General features: G+C 39.4%; 1 protein-coding gene across 4 annotated transcripts in view; it reads right to left on the bottom strand.

Moving 5' to 3' along the window:
• Window positions 1-18,582, bottom strand: part of LOC122548418 (uncharacterized) — a 209,367-nt gene that overhangs the window by 19,859 nt on the left and 170,926 nt on the right. For 3 of the 4 annotated variants that reach the window (XM_043687046.2, XM_043687048.2, XM_043687050.2), the window contains 5 exons: window positions 18,216-18,342; window positions 16,707-16,760; window positions 15,555-15,700; window positions 2,844-2,970; window positions 1,289-1,321 (listed from right to left, as the gene is read on the bottom strand). In XM_043687046.2, the coding sequence (XP_043542981.2) occupies window positions 1,289-1,321; window positions 2,844-2,970; window positions 15,555-15,700; window positions 16,707-16,760; window positions 18,216-18,342 (487 nt within the window). The remainder of the gene's footprint in view (window positions 1-1,288; window positions 1,322-2,843; window positions 2,971-15,554; window positions 15,701-16,706; window positions 16,761-18,215; window positions 18,343-18,582) is intronic. The other variant, XM_043687047.2, reaches the window with a different exon arrangement.

The raw sequence follows: 18,582 nt of genomic DNA, 5'->3' as shown, positions 1-18,582 counted from the left end.
CTCCTGCTCCTCAGATGCTGCCTGACCTGCTGTGCTTTTCGAGCACCACACTCTCAACCCCCACCACAGTCCAACACAGGTACCTCCACATAATGTCTTCCACCGAGCACACTGTCGAAGTCTTTGCTGATGTCAGTCATCTAGGAATCACTGACATGAGATGAACTTACACCTATAGATGTTATCATTTATCCCTTGCAAACGTGATGCCTTGTTGAAGAAGATGTAACTGTTTTCAAAAGTGTAGTGCATTCATAACTGCTGCCAAATGCTACACCTGAAAGGGTAACTTTATATACTTGGTAGATGTCAACTTTCTCCATTTCAGGTAGAAGTTCCACGAAATTTTAGAATTAAAAAGTGAAAAAAATTGCTCATGATATCTCAGCTTGTCCCTTATTTCTATGTGTGTGTGCCCCTAACCTTATTTTGCTTCCTGTAAATTCTGAACAGCATGAAAAAATGGAATGATGAGCCATAATACCAGAGTGGCCTCACCAATGGTGCAATGAGATGTCAGCACCAGTGCAAATGTCGTTGACAAGGGATCTGGGAGGCTGAAGGCAAGGGGGAGACTGAGGCAAAGGCTGGATCTGATAGGGTGGAGCTTCCCCTCCTTGATGGGTGCAGGGACAAAGTCCCGAATCAGGAGTAAGAGCAAGAGGAAGCCTATACACAGGGTGTGGCGTGCAGTGGAGGAGAGACTCAAGGGAACGCCAATATTGGGAGCCAGCCAGCCTGTGTTTTGTTTGATAGCAAGGAGGATGATGTGGAATGAACTACATTAGTTTTCAGAAACAAGTTTTAAATATCTGAGGAACTTTTCTAAACTGATACTTCTTGTAGTGCCCCCTTTGAGACTGCCTGATGCTTTTTGTCACTTACCAATGATGCTGGCTTTCTGTTTGCACTTGCGTGCCCTTGTAACACCTCCACGGTGTATCTATATGAATCACAGCTGATGATAAAACCTGTTTTCTACTTCCTGGTTTGGTGTCAGAGGGATTTTGTTTTTGATGTATTTGGTTGTTCAACCTGCTTGATGATATCACTATTGCTCAACATTCAGGGAATCCTTGCGGTGCCAAAATGAAACTGATGTTTGGAAAGTTCTGCTGCTCAAAAAGTGTGTGCATCCATGTCTTAACAATCCTAGTTGCTTTAAGCCGCAGGCGGTGATAATTCACGCTAATCATACATGGGGGAATCTCGTTTACAGTTTAACCAATGCTCAACAGATGTATTGATCTTACAAAAGTAAATAAAAACATTGAACTTTGCATCATACCTTGAACTTAGAAAGTTCATTGTCCTCCAAATCCTGTATAAAAAAGATTGAGATTTGTTGTTATTTATTAACAAATGGTTAAAAAAACAGGCTTAGTTATAATTAGTGACTATAAGGAGTCTCCTCATGCTATTGGCAATACAACTGCGAGGTGGGTACAATGATGATAGTCCATTCTACCCATCTTAATTAAACAATCCAGAAGTAGCGGCAGCAGCATTTCTAAATTATTTATGGCTCCAATATCTCATTCTCAGATTCACAACTGTTTTGATCACTCTGTGGGAAGAACAATTTACTGAGATCAGCCAGAAATGGGTCATAACCTAATTTCAGTTGCAGGCTCTTTGCTCATCTGTCACATTTTAGCTTCTGTCAGTCTGTCTTTTCTCTCATCCTCATTTCCAAAGGTTGGGCTATGGACTTAGAATCATAAATGTTTACAGTACAGAAGGAGGCCATTTGAGTTATTGTGCCTATAACGGCCCTCAAAAGAGCTACCAAGCTAGTCCCATTTTCCAACCCTATTTCCATAGTCCTCTACATTCATCACTTTCAAACATTTAACCAGCCCTCTTTTGAAACCTCCCATGGAATCCACTCCCCCCACTATTAGGCAGCGCAATCCAAATCGCACCAACTATGAGTAAAAACGTTTCTCCTTATCTCACTCTTAGCTCTCTTGTTGACAATTTTAAAATTGTGACCCCCTAGTTCCTGACAGGCCAACTAATGGAAATAGAATGCCTTTCTATACCTTATCAAAATTGTTCAGAATTTTGAATATCACAATAAGGTCACCACTTAATCATGTCTGCTCCAAGGAAAATAAGCCCAATTTCTCTGATCTTTTCTTGTATCTAAAATCCTCCATTCCTGGTATAATTCTAGTAAATCTCCTTTGCATTCTTTCCAGGGCTTTGACACCCTTCCTTAAATAGGGTGTCCAGGAGTGAACATAATACTCCCAACGTGGTCTGACCAATAATTTGTAGAGGTGTAGCATCACTTTCTTGACATATACTCTATGTATCTATTTATAAACTCAAGGATCCTATAAGCCTTCTTAACAACTGTTTCAACTGCCTGGCCAAAGATAAAAGGAAGGTAATTTATCGCTAAAAAGTGCACATAATTGTAACATTTTGATAATATGATAGATTTCTATAATAGGACACTACCACTCAATATTATTATGTTATGTTATGTAGCTGGGAGATAGATACCACTTCAGTAGAAATTTACTTCAGCCTTTTGTAGAACTCCTAGACAGCTTGTTTCAAAGGTAAAACTCAAATCAAACAGGATCAATGTGGTCTGCAAACATTTTTGAGGACCCTATTTGTTTTTTCTACAGCTTTTCTTTCCCTTCCATTCCAAGCAGTTGTTATACCATTTTAACATTAAGATAACATTTTAAAAAATTAACATGCCACCTTATAGTAGGCTTTTATATTACTGGAAGTTTTTGAAAGATCACTCTTAAATTAATAAATCGCCACTTAAATTATTTTATCCAATTTAAATGTACAAAGCAGTAAATTTAGTCACGTACCAAGAAAACAGGTTGAACGGAGGAGATTTTGGAATTTATCGCTCCCCAATCTTCAAAGCTACTGTACAGTCCTTTTTCCAGAACATACTGTTCGCCTGTATAGTCAGTATTCTCATACGCAACCCAGCTACAAATCAAGGTGAGAAGACAATTGTTATACTTACTGAGCCAGCACATTTAGCCAATCCATAATGGAGTTGTTCAATCTTAGAACTCTTGAGATTTCAAAACTAGAGAAACCATACCATTGAAAGGAAAGTGAATTTCAACATGTCCTCACTTATATTTTCTGACCAGAATATTTAGTTGTATGTAATGTTATTAATAATGGCCTTTCAACCTATCAAGTACGTCTTGATATTTTTCAAGAGTCTTGAACCACTCTCAGTTTACACTCCACTGCTTTTAATCTTGTCCTTTTACTCCAATCATTTCTTCAATTTCCTCTTAAGAACTTATGCACTTGGATTCTACAATGAATTTGCAGCAAAACATTCCACATTCCCAATACACTCTGTACAAAGAAAGCTTTCCTTTAAATCCACATTACTCCTTCAATTATTTTAAATTGTTTTTGTTATTTGTAAGAATCAGATCAGTTCATTCTCACTGACTAGTGGAGGTAATCACAGTATTTGCGTTAACACATCCCTTCATAATCTCAACCGTTTTCTCAATGATTTTGTTTGCTAATCTCTCCACATATAATGAATCCAAGCTTACAATGGCAGATAGAATTTGTGTTTATTTATACGGCATACATGGGAATTTGGAATTCAAATTACAAACAGATCATCAGGGTCTTAATAAATGGTGGAGCAGGCTGAAGGGACTGAATGACTTACTTCTGCTCCTATTTTGTACGTTTGTATGCATTGCAAGGCAAAATTAGGCAATCTCATTTAGCGAAGAAAATCTGTCATCTTTAACTGGCCTAACACTTATGATTCCAGGTCAACACCAATACAGTGAACTTCCTATCACTTTGTGAAATATCGCAACAAGCCACTCAATTCAAGAATGTTAACTAATGTTATCTTTTCAACTCAACTAGGAATTTGCAATACATTTTAGCCTTGATAGAGCCCCTGCATCCCAAGAGTTAATTCTTAAAAACATAAAGAAACAGTTGGCAACCATAATTCACCATTCTCTATTTCAAAGAGACCTGATCTGCCACTGGATCCAACCAATGGTCCTGTCAGGAGCTGATTAAGTTTACAGCCAAATTTGAAGGCTATCTTATTTGATATTTTCTAATCAATCTGTTCAGAGACATTATTATACACTTGAACTCTGGACTCCTGGTCTAGAGGTAAAGGTAAAACTGCACAGTCCCAGAGGACAATAGGGCTGCTCTCTTATTAGAGAGCTATGACTGGTGGAAAGGAACACTACCACCGTGCCACAAGATCCCGAAAGGAAATGTAGGTAGAAATTTTCACATCAACCTGTTCAGTTATTAGACAAATAGTGCTTTTGACTGCAGATACCTGATATTCTCACTCTGTACAGCATTCTAGTAGAAATTACCCTAACACTAGATACTTGCCATGCAAGTCACTATTAATCTTCACATTGAATCTAAATTGTAGACCACATTTTTCATGATCTGAAATTACAGGATAGTTGCCTTATTGATTATGGAGAAAACATGGAGAAAATAAATTTAGGTAGATGTGGACTTCTATTTAAACACCATTCAGCTTTATCAACTAACTATAGTTAATGTTACAGCCACAGAGAAGATGCAGAGAGGGAGGGACCAGAATTAACATTTGAGAGGTCCATTCCAAAGTCTGATAACAGCAGGGATAAAGCTGTTCTTGAATTTATTCATATAGTACCCATCTCGAATAGTCATTTCCAAAAAAATTGGTCTACCCTGTCAAGGCATGTCTCAAACTCACAAGTATTTTCCTGCCAACATGACCCATAATATCTGTTTGATCCATTATGTTGACTTATGAGTAAAACATGTAATTATGCAGCAGAATTCTCAGGCCAACTCCTGAGGCCAATGAGAATGCAGCATTTCTTATTTTAAAAAGTAGTAACGATACTGGCAGAATCTACACATTTACGAAGTAGACGCCTAACATGATGTTTCACATCAGGAAAGTTTGCTCATTTTATTAGAATTAGAATCCCTACAGTGTGGAAACAGGCCCTTCAGCCCAACAAGTCCACATCGACCCTCCAAAGAGTATTCCAGACCCATTACCCTACATTTTTCTCTGACTAATGCACCTAACCTACACATCCCCGAACACTATGGGCAATTTAGCTTGGCCAATTCACCTAACCTACACATCTTTCGATACATGACAAGTTGGCTTATAAACTGTGTTCTACAGTACATGCACATGAGCTAAATGATTAGAAACAATGGAAAGTTTTCCTTTAAATAGTTGGTATGAAGCATAAATAGCTCACATGATATGAGATTATAGAACAGGACAGAATTTTTCACGATCACAAAAATTCTCTTTCAAGACCTCACCACTGCCATTTTGTTGCACTGGTTGCAGGTGGAAGCACATTGAGTAGGAATGATATTTTCATCCTCAATGACATGAAAAATATATATAACTTATGCATTTTGTCAAAGAAATATATTTTACATTCTTTCATTTTTGAATACCAGGTTGAAATTAAAATTTAAGTACACAATCTGATTATTTATCCATTTTTACCACAAATATGGACGAAGCATAGTTCTACTTTTCATGGATTGAATGCTAACATTAAATTTCTTTTGAGTTATTGTGCTGCCTTAAAAGATTGCAAAATGTGAAGCAAGCACCAATCCAAATAGATTTAACACCTTCTTGCTGTTTTGTCATCAACACCAGTGCTCCTTGGCTGCAAATCAAATTAATGAATAAACCAAGAAGCAGGCACATGTTATGATATCAAATACAACATAAGTCAGAGCATAATTTTCACTTGGGCACAGGCAGAAAGCTGACAATGAGAAGGAAATTTGCCAGGGTGTACAAACAGCACTTGATAAAAGGACTACCAATTTGCTGTCCGACAGGAAAAGTGAATTTTCCATTTCTCCTGAGAAGGGAAGGGCTAGCTATAGCACAGCACAGAAAACAAATTCCCTACTAATGTTCTTGAATTAACTATTAAGTTAATATTTTAAAGACTACAACATAATCATATAGTAGTAGAAAGAGACAAGTCAGTACCTTAAAGTGGAAAATGGGTATCAAGCCAATGCAGGAGATATAGATAGAGATGAAGGAGTGACCAAAAGCCTATTCAGAGAGGCTTAAAGAGGAACAAAGGACAAAGAAAATTTACAGCTCAGGAACAGCCCCTTGGCCCTCCAAGCCTGAGCCGATCCAGAGGGTTTAAATCCAGAGAGGATTGTGAAGAAACAGAGGGGCAAAAGCTAGTGGAATACAGATCACCAGACCTTAGCAGCTAAAAATACATCTGCCAACAATTAGGCAGAAGGAGGGGCATACACAGAATCACAGGAGAATTCCAACTGTATTGGGGGTTTTGAGGGCTGGATAAGTTTACAGAGATGGTAAGCTGCTGGGGAGAAGGAACTCAATGACGACAGTGGTAATAGGTGACTGGGACTTCGTATAGGACATATGTGATAAGAGTTCACAAGCCACTTCCTTCTATTCTCCGTCCTACATCCACCTGATGGCTTCAATGTCTCTTTAGTGGAATGCAAGCTTGCAGTTCTCATCACCAGACTCCTGTATGTTCACTCACCAATTTCAAATGGAACTCAAGTTTAATATTACTTGAAGAAGATACATTTTCTCAGAACTTTTTGACTTGCACTCATCGGGAAAATTTGCAAGAATAGTATATGTGAAAGATAATAACATTTTTATATTGTATGAACAAAGCATGCAGATTAGTTGTCTCTGATTGGTAGAGGTGAAAATGTGTTGCTGGAAAAGTGCAGCAGGTCAGGCAGCATCCAAGGAGCAGGAGAATCGATGTTTTGGGCATGAACCCTTCTTCAGGAATTCTGATTGGTAGAGGGACAACCATGGACAAAGCACCATTAAACAATGATTCACAGTTTACTGCCAAGCTTTGCTTAAATTTTAAAGCAACCAAGTTGACTGATCATTCAAAGTATTCCCCTGAGGATAACTGTAGAATATCTGAATCAGGCACGATACACCTGCTCTTTTTGTCCACAAAGTACAGGACCCAGCGTATTAATAAATGTACCTTCCTGTACATACAAGTGCACTACATTGCTAGCCTCACAGACAATCTTAAATTTGTTGCTAGTATAATTCTAAGCACACTCAGGAATATTTAGTACATGTTGTTCAAATGCAAATCACATCTAATTTTGGATACTATGCTAAGGCTACTAAGGCTGGGCAACTGCAATATCTTGCCTGGTACAAAATGCCAAAGGGTCATATTATTCTATATGATTGACCAATCTTTGTGATATACGGACTACATAGCTGGCAATACACTGGCATGAAGATTCATGCATCATGTTATATTTGTGAGAAAGGCAGTACATAGAACATAGAACATAGAAGAATACAGCGCAGTACAGGCCCTTCGGCCCTCGATGTTGTGCCGATCCAAGCCCACCTAACCTACACATCTTTGGGTTGATAGCAGCATCCTGTTAATAGTGAACATAACTTGGGATTCTGATGCAGAGTAGCAGTGTGAAATAGCTGGCTTCACCTATTAATCAAACATTTCCTCAATTCTAACTCATGTCCCCATAATTCTCTTAATGAGAAACATTTTGCAACCTATATTTTAAACATTTACTTCCAGATCTTCCATGGAACCTGTCATTTTTTGATTCTCTTTTTAATCCTCCTTTCCAACATCTCAACTCTAGATCTTCTCCAGTTCCATCCTCCCCCTGCCCCCAATACTTACCACAATATAAGAAAAGAAACATTTACAGTCCAGGAACAGGCCCTTTGGCCCTTCAAGCATGAGCCGATCCAAATCTAAACCTGTCACACAATTCCTAAGCATCTGTATCCCTCTGCTCCCCACCTACTCATGCATCTGTCCAGACTCATTTTAAATCAATCTACCATGCCTGCTTCTAGCACCTCTGCTGGCAACGCATTTCAGACACACACCACCCTCTGAGAGAAGTATTTGCCACGTGTATCCCCCTTAAACTTTCCACCTCTCACCTTGAAAGTGTGACCTCTGGTAATTGAATCCTTCACCATGGGAGAAAGCTTATCTCTATCCAAACTGTCTATACCCTTCATGATTTTGTAAACCTCAATCAGGTCCCCCCTCAATCTCCTTTTTTCTAATGAAAACAAACCTAACCTACTCAACCTCTCTTCATAGCTAACACCTTCCAGACCAGGCAACATCCTCGTAAACCTTCTCTGCACCCTCTCAAAGCATCCACATCCTTTTGGTAATGTGGCGACCAGAACTGTACATAGTATTTCAAATGTGGTCGAACCAATGTCTTGTACAATTTTAATTTGACTTGCCAGCTCTTACACTCAATACCCCGTCCAATGAAGGCAAACATACTATATGCATTCTTGACCACTCTATCCACCTATGCAGCAACCTTCAGGGTTCAATGGACCTGCACTCACTGATCTCTCTGCCCATCAACTTTTCCCAAGAATCTTCCGTTCATTGTATAATTCGCTCTAGAATTAGACTTGCCTAAATGCATCACCTCAGATTTGTCTGGACTGAAATCCATCTGCCACTTTTGTGCCCAACTCTCCAGCCTATCTGCATCCTCCTGTATTCTTTGACAGTCCCTTATGCTTTCTGCTACTCCACCAATCTTTGTGTCATCTGCAAACTTGCTTATCATACCACCGTGCCCTCTTCCAGATCATTTATGTATATCACAAGCAACAGTAGCCCCAACACTGACCCGTGGAACACCACTGGTCACCTTTCTCCATTTCGAGAAACTCCCTTCAACTACTACTCTCTGTCTCCTGTTGCTCAAGCAGTTCTTTATCCACCTAGTTAGAACACTCTACACACCATGTGACTTCACTTTCTCTATTAGTTTGCCATGGGGAACCTTATCAAACGCCTTAGTAAGGTCCATGTTTATGACATCAACAGCCCTTCCTTGATCTATCAACTTGGTCACTTCCTCAAAGAACTCTATTAAGTTGGTAAAACACGAGCTCCCCCGCACAAAACCATGCTGCCTATCACTGATAAGCCCATTCTTTTCTAAATATAAATAGATCCTATCCCGCAGTACCTTCACCAGCAACTTTCCCACCACTGACATCAGGCTCACTGGTCTGTAGTTACCCGGAATATCCCTACTACCTTTCTTGTGCAGGGGGACAACATGAGCAACCTTCCAGTCCTCCGGCATCTCACCTGTATTTAAGGATGCCACAAAGATATCTGTCAGGGCCCCAGCTATTTCCTCTCTCGCCTCCCTCAGCAACCTGGGATAGATCCCATCCGGTCCTGAGGATTTGTCCACCTTAATAACCTCTAGCCTATCCAACACATCTTCCCTACTTACGTCAATGTAATCCAGAGTAATCAAACGTCTTTCTTTAATTTCAACATTCATCATATTCCTCTCCTCAGTGAATACTGATGCAAAGTAATCATTCAGAATCTCACCCATTCTCTCAGGTTTGACACACAGCCTTCCTTCATTATCCTTTAGTTGACCAATCCTTCCTCTAGTTACCTGCTTACTTCTTACATAAGAATAAAATGCTTTGGGATTCTCCTTAATTCTGCTAGCTAAAGCTATTTCATGACCCCTTTTAGCCCGCTTGATTCCTCGTTTAAGACTTGTCCTACTCTTCTGATATTCTTCCAGGGCTTATTCTGTTCTTAGCTGCCTAGACCTTATTTACACTTCCCTTTTCCTCTTGGCTAGTTGTACAATTTCTCCTGTCATCTGTGGTTCACGAATCCTGCCTTTCCTATCCTTTGCCTTCCACAGGACATGCCTATCCGGCACTATCTTTGAAAGCCTCCCACATATTTAATGTCGACTTCCCTTCAAATAGCTGTATCCAATCCACATTTCCTAGCTCCTGCCTAATTTTGATATAATTGGCCTTGGCCCAGTTTAGTACTCTTCCCTTAGGACCACTCTCATCTTTGTCTATGGAGTATTCTAAAACTTACAGAACTGTGGTCACTGTTCCCCTCTCACTTCAGTTGTTGGTAAAGTGTTGGAAAAGGTTATAAGAGATAGGATTTATAACCATCTAGAAAAGAATAATCTGATCAGGGACAGTCAGCACGGTTTTGTGAAGGGTAGGTCGTGCCTAACGAATCTTATTGACTTTTTTGACAATGTGACCAAATAGGTGGATGTGAGTAAACCGGTTGATGTAGTGTATATGGATTTCAGCAAGGCGTTCGATAAGGTTCCACATAGTAGGCTTTTATACAAAATGTGGAGGAATGGGATTGTGGGAGACATAGCAGTTTGGATCAGTAATTGGCTTGCTGAAAGAAAACAGAGGGTTGTAGTTGATGGAACATGTTCATCTTGGTGTCCAGTTACTAGCGGCGTACTGCAAGGTTCGGTGTTGGGTCCACTGCTGTTTGTCATTTTTATAAATGACCTGGATCAGGGCTTAGAAGCGTGGGTTAGTAAATTTGCAGACGACACTAAGGTCAGTGGAGTTGTGGATAGTGACGAAGGATGTAGTAGGTTGCAGAGAGACATAGGATGCAGAGCTGGGCTGAGGGGTGGCAAATGGAGTTTAATGTGGACAAATGTGAGGTGATACACTTTGGACGGAGTAATCGGAATGCAAAGTACTGGGCTAATGACAAGATTCTTGGGAGTGCAGATGAGCAGAGAGATCTCGGTGTCCATGTACACAGATCCCTGAAAGTTAACAACCCTGTCAATCTGGGTGGCAAGAAGGCATACAGTGTTTTGGCCTTTATTAATAGAGGGATTGAGTTCCGGAACCAGGAGGTTATGCTGCAGCTGTACAAAGCTCTGGTATGGCCACACTTGGAGTGTTGTGTACAGTTCTGGTCACCGCATTATAAGAAGGATGTGGAAGCTTTGGAAAGAGTGCAGAGGAGATTTACTAGGATGTTGCCTGGTATGTACGGAATGTCTGACAAGGAAAGGCTGAGGGCCTTGAGGCTGTTCTCATTAGAGAGAAGAAGGTTGAGAGGTGACTTAATAGAGACATACAAGATAATCAGAGGGTTAGATAGGGTGGACAGGGAGAGCCTTTTTTCACGTATGGGGACGGCAAACATGAGGGGACACAACTTTAAAGTGAGGGGAGATAGGTATAAGACAGATGTTAGAGGTAGTTTCTTTACTCAGAATATAAGGGTATGGAATGCTTTGCCTGCAACGGTAGTAGATTCGCCAAGTTTAAGTGCATTTAAGTCGTCATTGGACATGCATATGGAAGTACATGGAATAGTGTAGGTGGGATGGGCTTCAGATTAGTATGACAGGGCAGCGCAACATCGAGGGCTGAAGGGCCTGTACTGCACTGTAATGTTCTATGTTCTAAATCCCCCACCGCATCTTCTGTCCTGGCTCATTCCCCAATACCAGGTCCAATATGGCCCCTTCTCTCGTCGGACTATTGACATACTGTTCTAGGAAACTCTACTGGACACATTCTTACAAATTCTACCCCATCTTGACCTCTGACACTAAGTGTATACCAGTCAATGTTGGGAAAATTAAAATCTCCCATCACCGCTACCCTATTCCATCTACATCTTTCCATAATCTGTTTACCTATTTGTTCTTCTACCTCATGCTCACTGTTGGGAGGCCTGTAACAGAGCCCCAACAATGTAACTGCATCCTTCTTATTTCTCAGCTCCACCCAAAATGCCTCATCACCCAATACCTCCATAGTGTCCTCCTTTAGCACAGCAGTGTTCTCTTGACTCCTGGATAAGTAGCCTCCTGCTGACAATGTAAAACACCACCAAAAATCTGTCAATCATATAAATTATACTTGAAGAAATGTTTAAGCTTACCACTGAATTCAGAATTCAGATTACTTTACTACTGCTTAAGTCTCAGCTTGCATGATCCAACCCTTTCAAATGTGCTACTCTTACTAATGCCTCTAAGCAATAATTAATTGCAGGTTTGAATCATGTAGCATTTCAATAAATAATGAAATACTTACAAATAAGTTACTTTGTTTTATTGTGGTAGACATCTTAATTAGTCAGTTCTCTATATCATGTTCAATCACTAAGACAAAATTAAGCAACCTTTCCAAAAACGTACTGATGATAATCCATTATTCTGTGACAAGATCACACCTCAGGTGGTAAGGCATGTTCTAAGATGGATTTGTGAATGAAACTTCTTGAAATGAAACCCGAACTCTAATTCCAGATACTTACCAATAACAAACCAAGCACGAGTAGGTGCTTTTGGGCTGTAAAATGTATGAAAGCATTGCTGGCAGAAAAATGCTGTTATCTGCCCAAAACCACAAATAAGCTAAATTTACATGAATATTCCTTGCTTATTAATCTTCTCTGTGATACTTATAAAGAAAACAAAATGGTCATAATTACTCTCAATAATATCATCATTTGTGGCACACCCATCTTAGGCAATTAGCACTCTCTCTCCAAATCACCAGGTAAAAATTTCAAATTGCCTGCTCCTGCCTGTTTAGTTTACATCATTTAAAAGTTACAGATTGTTTGCAACTGGGTTGAAAGCCATTCCTTAAAGATCTTTCCTGATTCCATTTAGAAGTGTTGTGGTATGAGAACATTCATAAAGAAGGCCCACCCATCTACCTCGAATACCCACCTACCTGCTTATACTTGCTAAGGTGAATTTAATTGAAAAATGCAGCTGCTAATATAAACATGACCCAAGAAGAGGAAGAGTGGGAGGAGGAGATCCAAAGCAGCATTTTAAATAGCTACAGATAGAGAGCAAAGAGAGCTTGAATCAAAGTTCAGAGCAAGTATTCCTCCTATACCAGCATGAGCTTCTCACACCAGCATCTTTATTACCCTTCTGATCTTCAACTGACAGTTTCATCAAAGGTTTCTGCATAGAAACAGACTTCCTTGCTCAAGGCTGCTCCGGTGTGATACTGCTCATAAATCTAATCCCATTTTTCTACCCACTCCCATACCTTTCAGTTTTCCTCTTCAAATAATTTAAATGTGACTTCAACTTTATTGCATTGAATGCCTTATGCTTTCTGCCTCTCAGCTCTGCTATTTATATCTTCTGGCAAACTTGTCATAATTTCCGTATGCCTCATTCTAAAGGTGGAAACATGTCAGGGCCCATTTTTGCACATTTTATACTCCTTGAGGGACTCTGAGCTTGTTTTTCTGATAGTAACATGGCACTGTAAGAGTAATGGTACTCTAACATAAAAGCCCCAGGTTAGCTAAGGATTATGCTTTTGCACCTTTGAGATACTCAGGTTTGTCATATGTCCAAAGGTAACTGACGAGGGGATGTTAGATGATAGAAGGTCCAGCATGGTATGTTAAAAAAATGAAGATGCCTTATTCTGCTGGAGGGATTACTGGCTGGCCAAAGCCTTATCACTCAGATTTCCTCTATGAATAAATTATTGAGCATACTTTGGCACAGAGATGAGGTCTTAATATCAGGAATGAGAAACTATATTTTCAGGAGATAATGAATATCTTACTTTATATCCTTGGCAGCAGAAATGTCTCAAAACGATTTAATGGTGTTTTTATTTAATTCCAAGAAGTTTTGTGAGATTGAATTTGGAAGGATGATTTCTAAAGTTTGAGGAGATAGTACCAAAGGGTTAATCAATTTTAATATGTAACTATGTCATTAGGGAAGATGTTAGACCAAATATCTTGATATGTAGGAATTGCAGCAAATCCACTTAAACCAAGTGTTCTCCTGCACCACAACTTGATAATAGTAATTCGTCATTCATCATGCTCATCAAATTGTAGCTTTGGTAAACACCACGGTTCTTAAAGTAACGTGGTGTACAAACAGAGTGATGACAAAGTTACCAGTTGGTTGCAATTTTGGTTCCAGGAGGTGGTACAACCATGTATGGATTTGTTGGCAATAAAATGGGGTTATATGTGGTGCAAAAGAGCAGTATCAGATAGACCATCTGTCATTTGGCACTATTGACTGCAAGAGGTATTTCTTTTTATTAGTTCTGGGGTTTTGGGCAAAGCTGACAGGGTCAACATTTGTTGCCCATCCCTGGTTACTCATAAGAAGAGTTTTACCTTCTTGAACGACAGGAATTAATCTGGTTCAGGCACAGCCATTGGTCAGTTAGGAAAGGAGTTCTAGGATTTTAACACAGCAACAGTGAAGAATGACAATGTAGTTCCAAATCAACATGGTGATCAATTTGATTGGATATTTGTAAATGATAGGAAATAGTGAGGACTGCAGATGGTGGAGAAGTCAAAGTAGATAAAATCTAGCACTGGAAAAAAGCACAGCAGGTCAGGGAGCATCTGAGGAGCAAGAGAGTCGATGTTTCAGGCATAATCCTTCATCAGGACTGGGGAGGAGCAAAGGGGCTGACAAATAAATGTGGGGGGTGGTGGGGCTAAGGGAAAAGTAAGTGGAATGGCGATAGGTGGGCAAAATATCTGTCCACCTGTTCTTTTATGTGATAGAGGCTGTATGTTGGAAGATGCTATTGAAGGAGTATTGCAAGTTGATTCAGTGCATCTTGTAGATAGCAGACATTGCTGCCACTGGTGCATTGCTAGTGAAAGGAATGAATATTAAAGATGGTGGATAATCTTCAGTCAAGTAGGCTGCTTTGTCCTGGATAGTATTGAGCTTCTCAAGTGTTTTTGGAGCTGCTTTCAATCACGAAATGGACAGTATTCAATAGAAAGTGAGGACTGCAGATGCTGGAGATCAGAGCTGAAAAATGTGTTGCTGGAAAGGCGCAGTAGGTCAGGTAACATCCAAGGAGCAGGAGAATCGACGTTTCGGGTATAAGCCCTTCTTCAGGAATTTCCTGCCCGAAACATCGATTCTCCTGCTCCTTGGATGCTGCCTGACCTACTGCGCTTTTCCAGCAACACATTTGTCAGCAGTATTCAATCATAATCCCAACTTGTGCCTTGTAAACCATTGAGAGATTTTAAGACATCATGAGGTGAATTCCGTGCTGCAAACTTTCCAGCTCCTGACATGTTCCTATATGCACAGTCTTTATAAAGCTGCTCCAATTATCTTTCCATCAATGCTAACTCTCAATGTTGGTGATTTAGTGATAATGATACCTTTCAAGGTCAAGGGTAGATGACTAGATTCAATAGAGACTGCTGGCTGGCTGCAGGTCTGACTCTGGAACAAATCATTAGCCACATTCACCAACTTTAGTCAGAAATAGCTTATTGGTACACAATGCCCATGAGTATATTTGCTTAATATCTATTGCCATTCATTAACTGAAGAATTTAAAAAACTCATACATTTTGCTATCATTTTATCATTTTACCAAGAAATACAGATTGTAGTCATTGTTATATGTAATGTAGTTAGCACTGTCCTGTGAGTGCAGACCGGCTGGGAATAGAATATTAAATGTTGGCCATGAATTCTAACTTTCTTAAAACCTTACTTGTGTAGTTACTGAATTAAAATAGCAAAAATATTTAAGGAATTCAATTCCTTTCTAGTAAACTACTATATTTGATCGTTCAACAATTATTTTAAAATAATTAGATTGAACTTACATTCCACTCAGCACATTTATAGATTCTGTCCTCAACCCATAATCAGTATCATGCAAATCTGGGATGGGTCCCACTACTTCAATATTTCCAACTTTCTCAGAGAAATTTGCTTCACGATACATTATCATGACAGGAGAGGACATGTTCTGTGAATATAAAAAGTACACAAATTGTTTTATAAACACATAGCACCCTTCAGAAAGAAAGTTGAAAATCACACAACACCAGGTTATAGTCCAACAGGTTTATTTGGAAGCACTAGCTTTCGGAGCGTTGCTCCTTCATCAGGTGGTTGTGATGACCTGATGAACCACCTGATGAAGGAGCAGTGCTCCGAAAACGACTATAACCTGATGTTGTGTGATTTTTAACTTTGTACACTCCAGTCCAACACTGGCACCTTCAATTCAGAAAGAAAAACATTGTAAATTCCAGAAAATACATAGAAGCTAAAAAAATAAATTCTTCCAGTTTTTGCAAAGAGTTCTAAAAAATGTAATTTCTGCTTTGCCACTATAGTTTATTTGAAAAGTAGTATACAATACTACAAAGATATAATTACTCTGTGTGTGTATGTGGAGCTTCCCATCATGAATTTTAAAGTTAAAAAGTAGTTGGTATATTCCAACCCAATGTTAATTAATGAACTTTCACAAAATGGATTATTCCTCTGCCAACATTAGAAATATAACTGAGTTATCAGTTCTCCAACAGACTTATGTCACTTGAAGATAGACTTCTCAGTCCAGCCCATTAATGTATTGCGCAGTACAGCACTAGGACAGGTTAACTCAGTTTCAGATTTGATTATTTGCATTGCAGAGATTGTTATCTTCAGCCATGATGGTGTGTGACAGGGAAATGGAATTGATCTTAGCTTATTGAGGCTGGAAGAAAGGGAGAGGAAAAAATAGTACAGATAATTGATAAAGATATAGAATACTTGGTATTTCAAAATGACATTAAATAAAGTGCTGCACAAAAGGTTATTATGCAAGATAAAGGGTCATGGTGTTGATGGTGACATAATAGCACGGACAAAGTATCGGTTAATGGACATTCAGCAGTAAAAGGGGACATATGGGACATTTTCAAATTAAGAGGCAGACCTCAGACACATACAATCTACCTTAAAGACTTAGATACATTTACCTCTGATTCTTTGTCCAAGTATGCTGTCAAAGCGTAGTTAAGCGGAAAGGCAAACTATGAAGAGGACACAAAGACGGGCAAACTGAACAAGTTAAGTGAGTGAGATGACAGACAGAGTATAATGTTGGAATGCACAAGTTTATTAATCTTTACCATAAGAATAGAAAAACAAATATTGTTTAGAAATAATGTAACCTTTCTGTGTCGATGTACACAGACTTGGGGTGTACCAACATGGGGAACATGGAAATGTTCAAATTAAGGTACGGCCACCAATTAGGAAACAAAATGGCATGTTCACCTTTCTTCCAAGAGATTAAAGACAGGAATGAAGCAGTTTTGTGACAATTGTGCATGAGATCATACCCTTTGCTATCACTCACCTGTTCATAGATCCCTATAGTGGGTATTCTACCTGTAGTAACCATCACACACCCCCAGTAGATTTACTGAGTACAGAGTACTGAGTACATTATCCAATTGGTCAGAAGTCCTCAGTTGGTGAGATATCCATCTTCCAGAGTATTTGGCACGAGAGGAAAATATGCTCTCATTTTATGAAATATCTGAGTCCTACAGATGTGGCAAACCTTCTCAAAAACAGATGACATGAGGGACTTGTCAGTTCTCCAGCCAGCGCCACAGATTCCAGTAACCTTTGCAAGACTTGGCCCCTGGTATACAGTGCGCAATTTTAGTCTCCATTTTAAAGCAAGTTTATACTTACATTGGAGCCAGTTCAGAAATGGACCATGGAATGAGAAGGTTGTCCTCTGATGAGGGGATGAATAAGTTGTATCTATATGCTCAGGATTTTCAAATATGAAAAGTGATCTTATTGAAACACTCAAGATTACAAAAGGGAGGCGCACTTCACAGAATAGTCACTGACATCTTGTTTCCCCTGGGTGGGAAATCTAGAACAAGGAACAAATCTTGGCTGAACATGTTGGACTGAGATGGGAAAATGTTTCTTCACATAAAAGGGTGACTCTTTGGAGTTCCCTACTCCAGTGGATTGTGGATTCACCATCATGGAATATATTTAAGGGTGAGATAGAGGAAGCTTTGGTCTTTCAGGTAATCAAGGGAAATGGGAAGAGTGAGAATAAGAAGTTGAAGTCACAATCATATTGAATGGTTGGGTGGCTTGACAAGCTGTAAGACACCTTTCTTTTATCTTCTTGCAATCTAATGCTTCATTCCAGCTCACTGCTAAAGGAGATCTGCTGGAAACCGCACTTGTGACTATTGGATTAGACTTGAGACTCATTACCAAAAGCCACACAATTCTCTAGCAGTCCTCACTCTCGAGGCATACATAAAGAATAAGAAAGGTGACAGAATCCTATTGGTACATATGGAATCACGTGTTTACACAAGTCATCAACAGAAAGACTTCCAGAATGAGGAAAGGGCTGTGGGTAAGAATGCAAACACAACTTAATTACAAAAATAAAATCTGCCAAACTGTAATTATAAAGTTGCACTAAGCAAAAGAAAACTTACGATCTGGATAAAGCGCAAAGATTGAAGGTGTTCATTGTAGCCTCCCCATTCATTCCATGATTGGTACTCGCCTTCTTCTAAAACATATTGATGGCCTTGAAATCCAGGCTTCTCATAACCAACCCAACTAGGAGAAATTGAAAAACATCTCATGGACTGAACCATTATTAGTCAACTGTGTTCAGTTAACACTGAAAACTTTATATGAAGTGAAATGGCTCTGCTTTCTGAAATACTGCGTGAACAAAGGCTATAAGCTAATTGCAAATAAAAAAGGTACACATGCTAAGTAGACCTAAACAATGTAAGCTTCAAGACAGGAGAACTGACTAGTAAAGGGATTATCAAATCTGTGCATATAATGTTC

This window comes from Chiloscyllium plagiosum, unplaced genomic scaffold (genome assembly GCF_037043375.1).
Source record: "Chiloscyllium plagiosum isolate Xiang-an unplaced genomic scaffold, Cpla_swu_hap1 HiC_scaffold_3, whole genome shotgun sequence".
NCBI lineage: Eukaryota > Metazoa > Chordata > Chondrichthyes > Orectolobiformes > Hemiscylliidae > Chiloscyllium > Chiloscyllium plagiosum.
The sequence above is the reverse complement of the archived record's forward strand: the minus strand, read 5'-3'. Positions and strand labels throughout refer to the sequence as shown.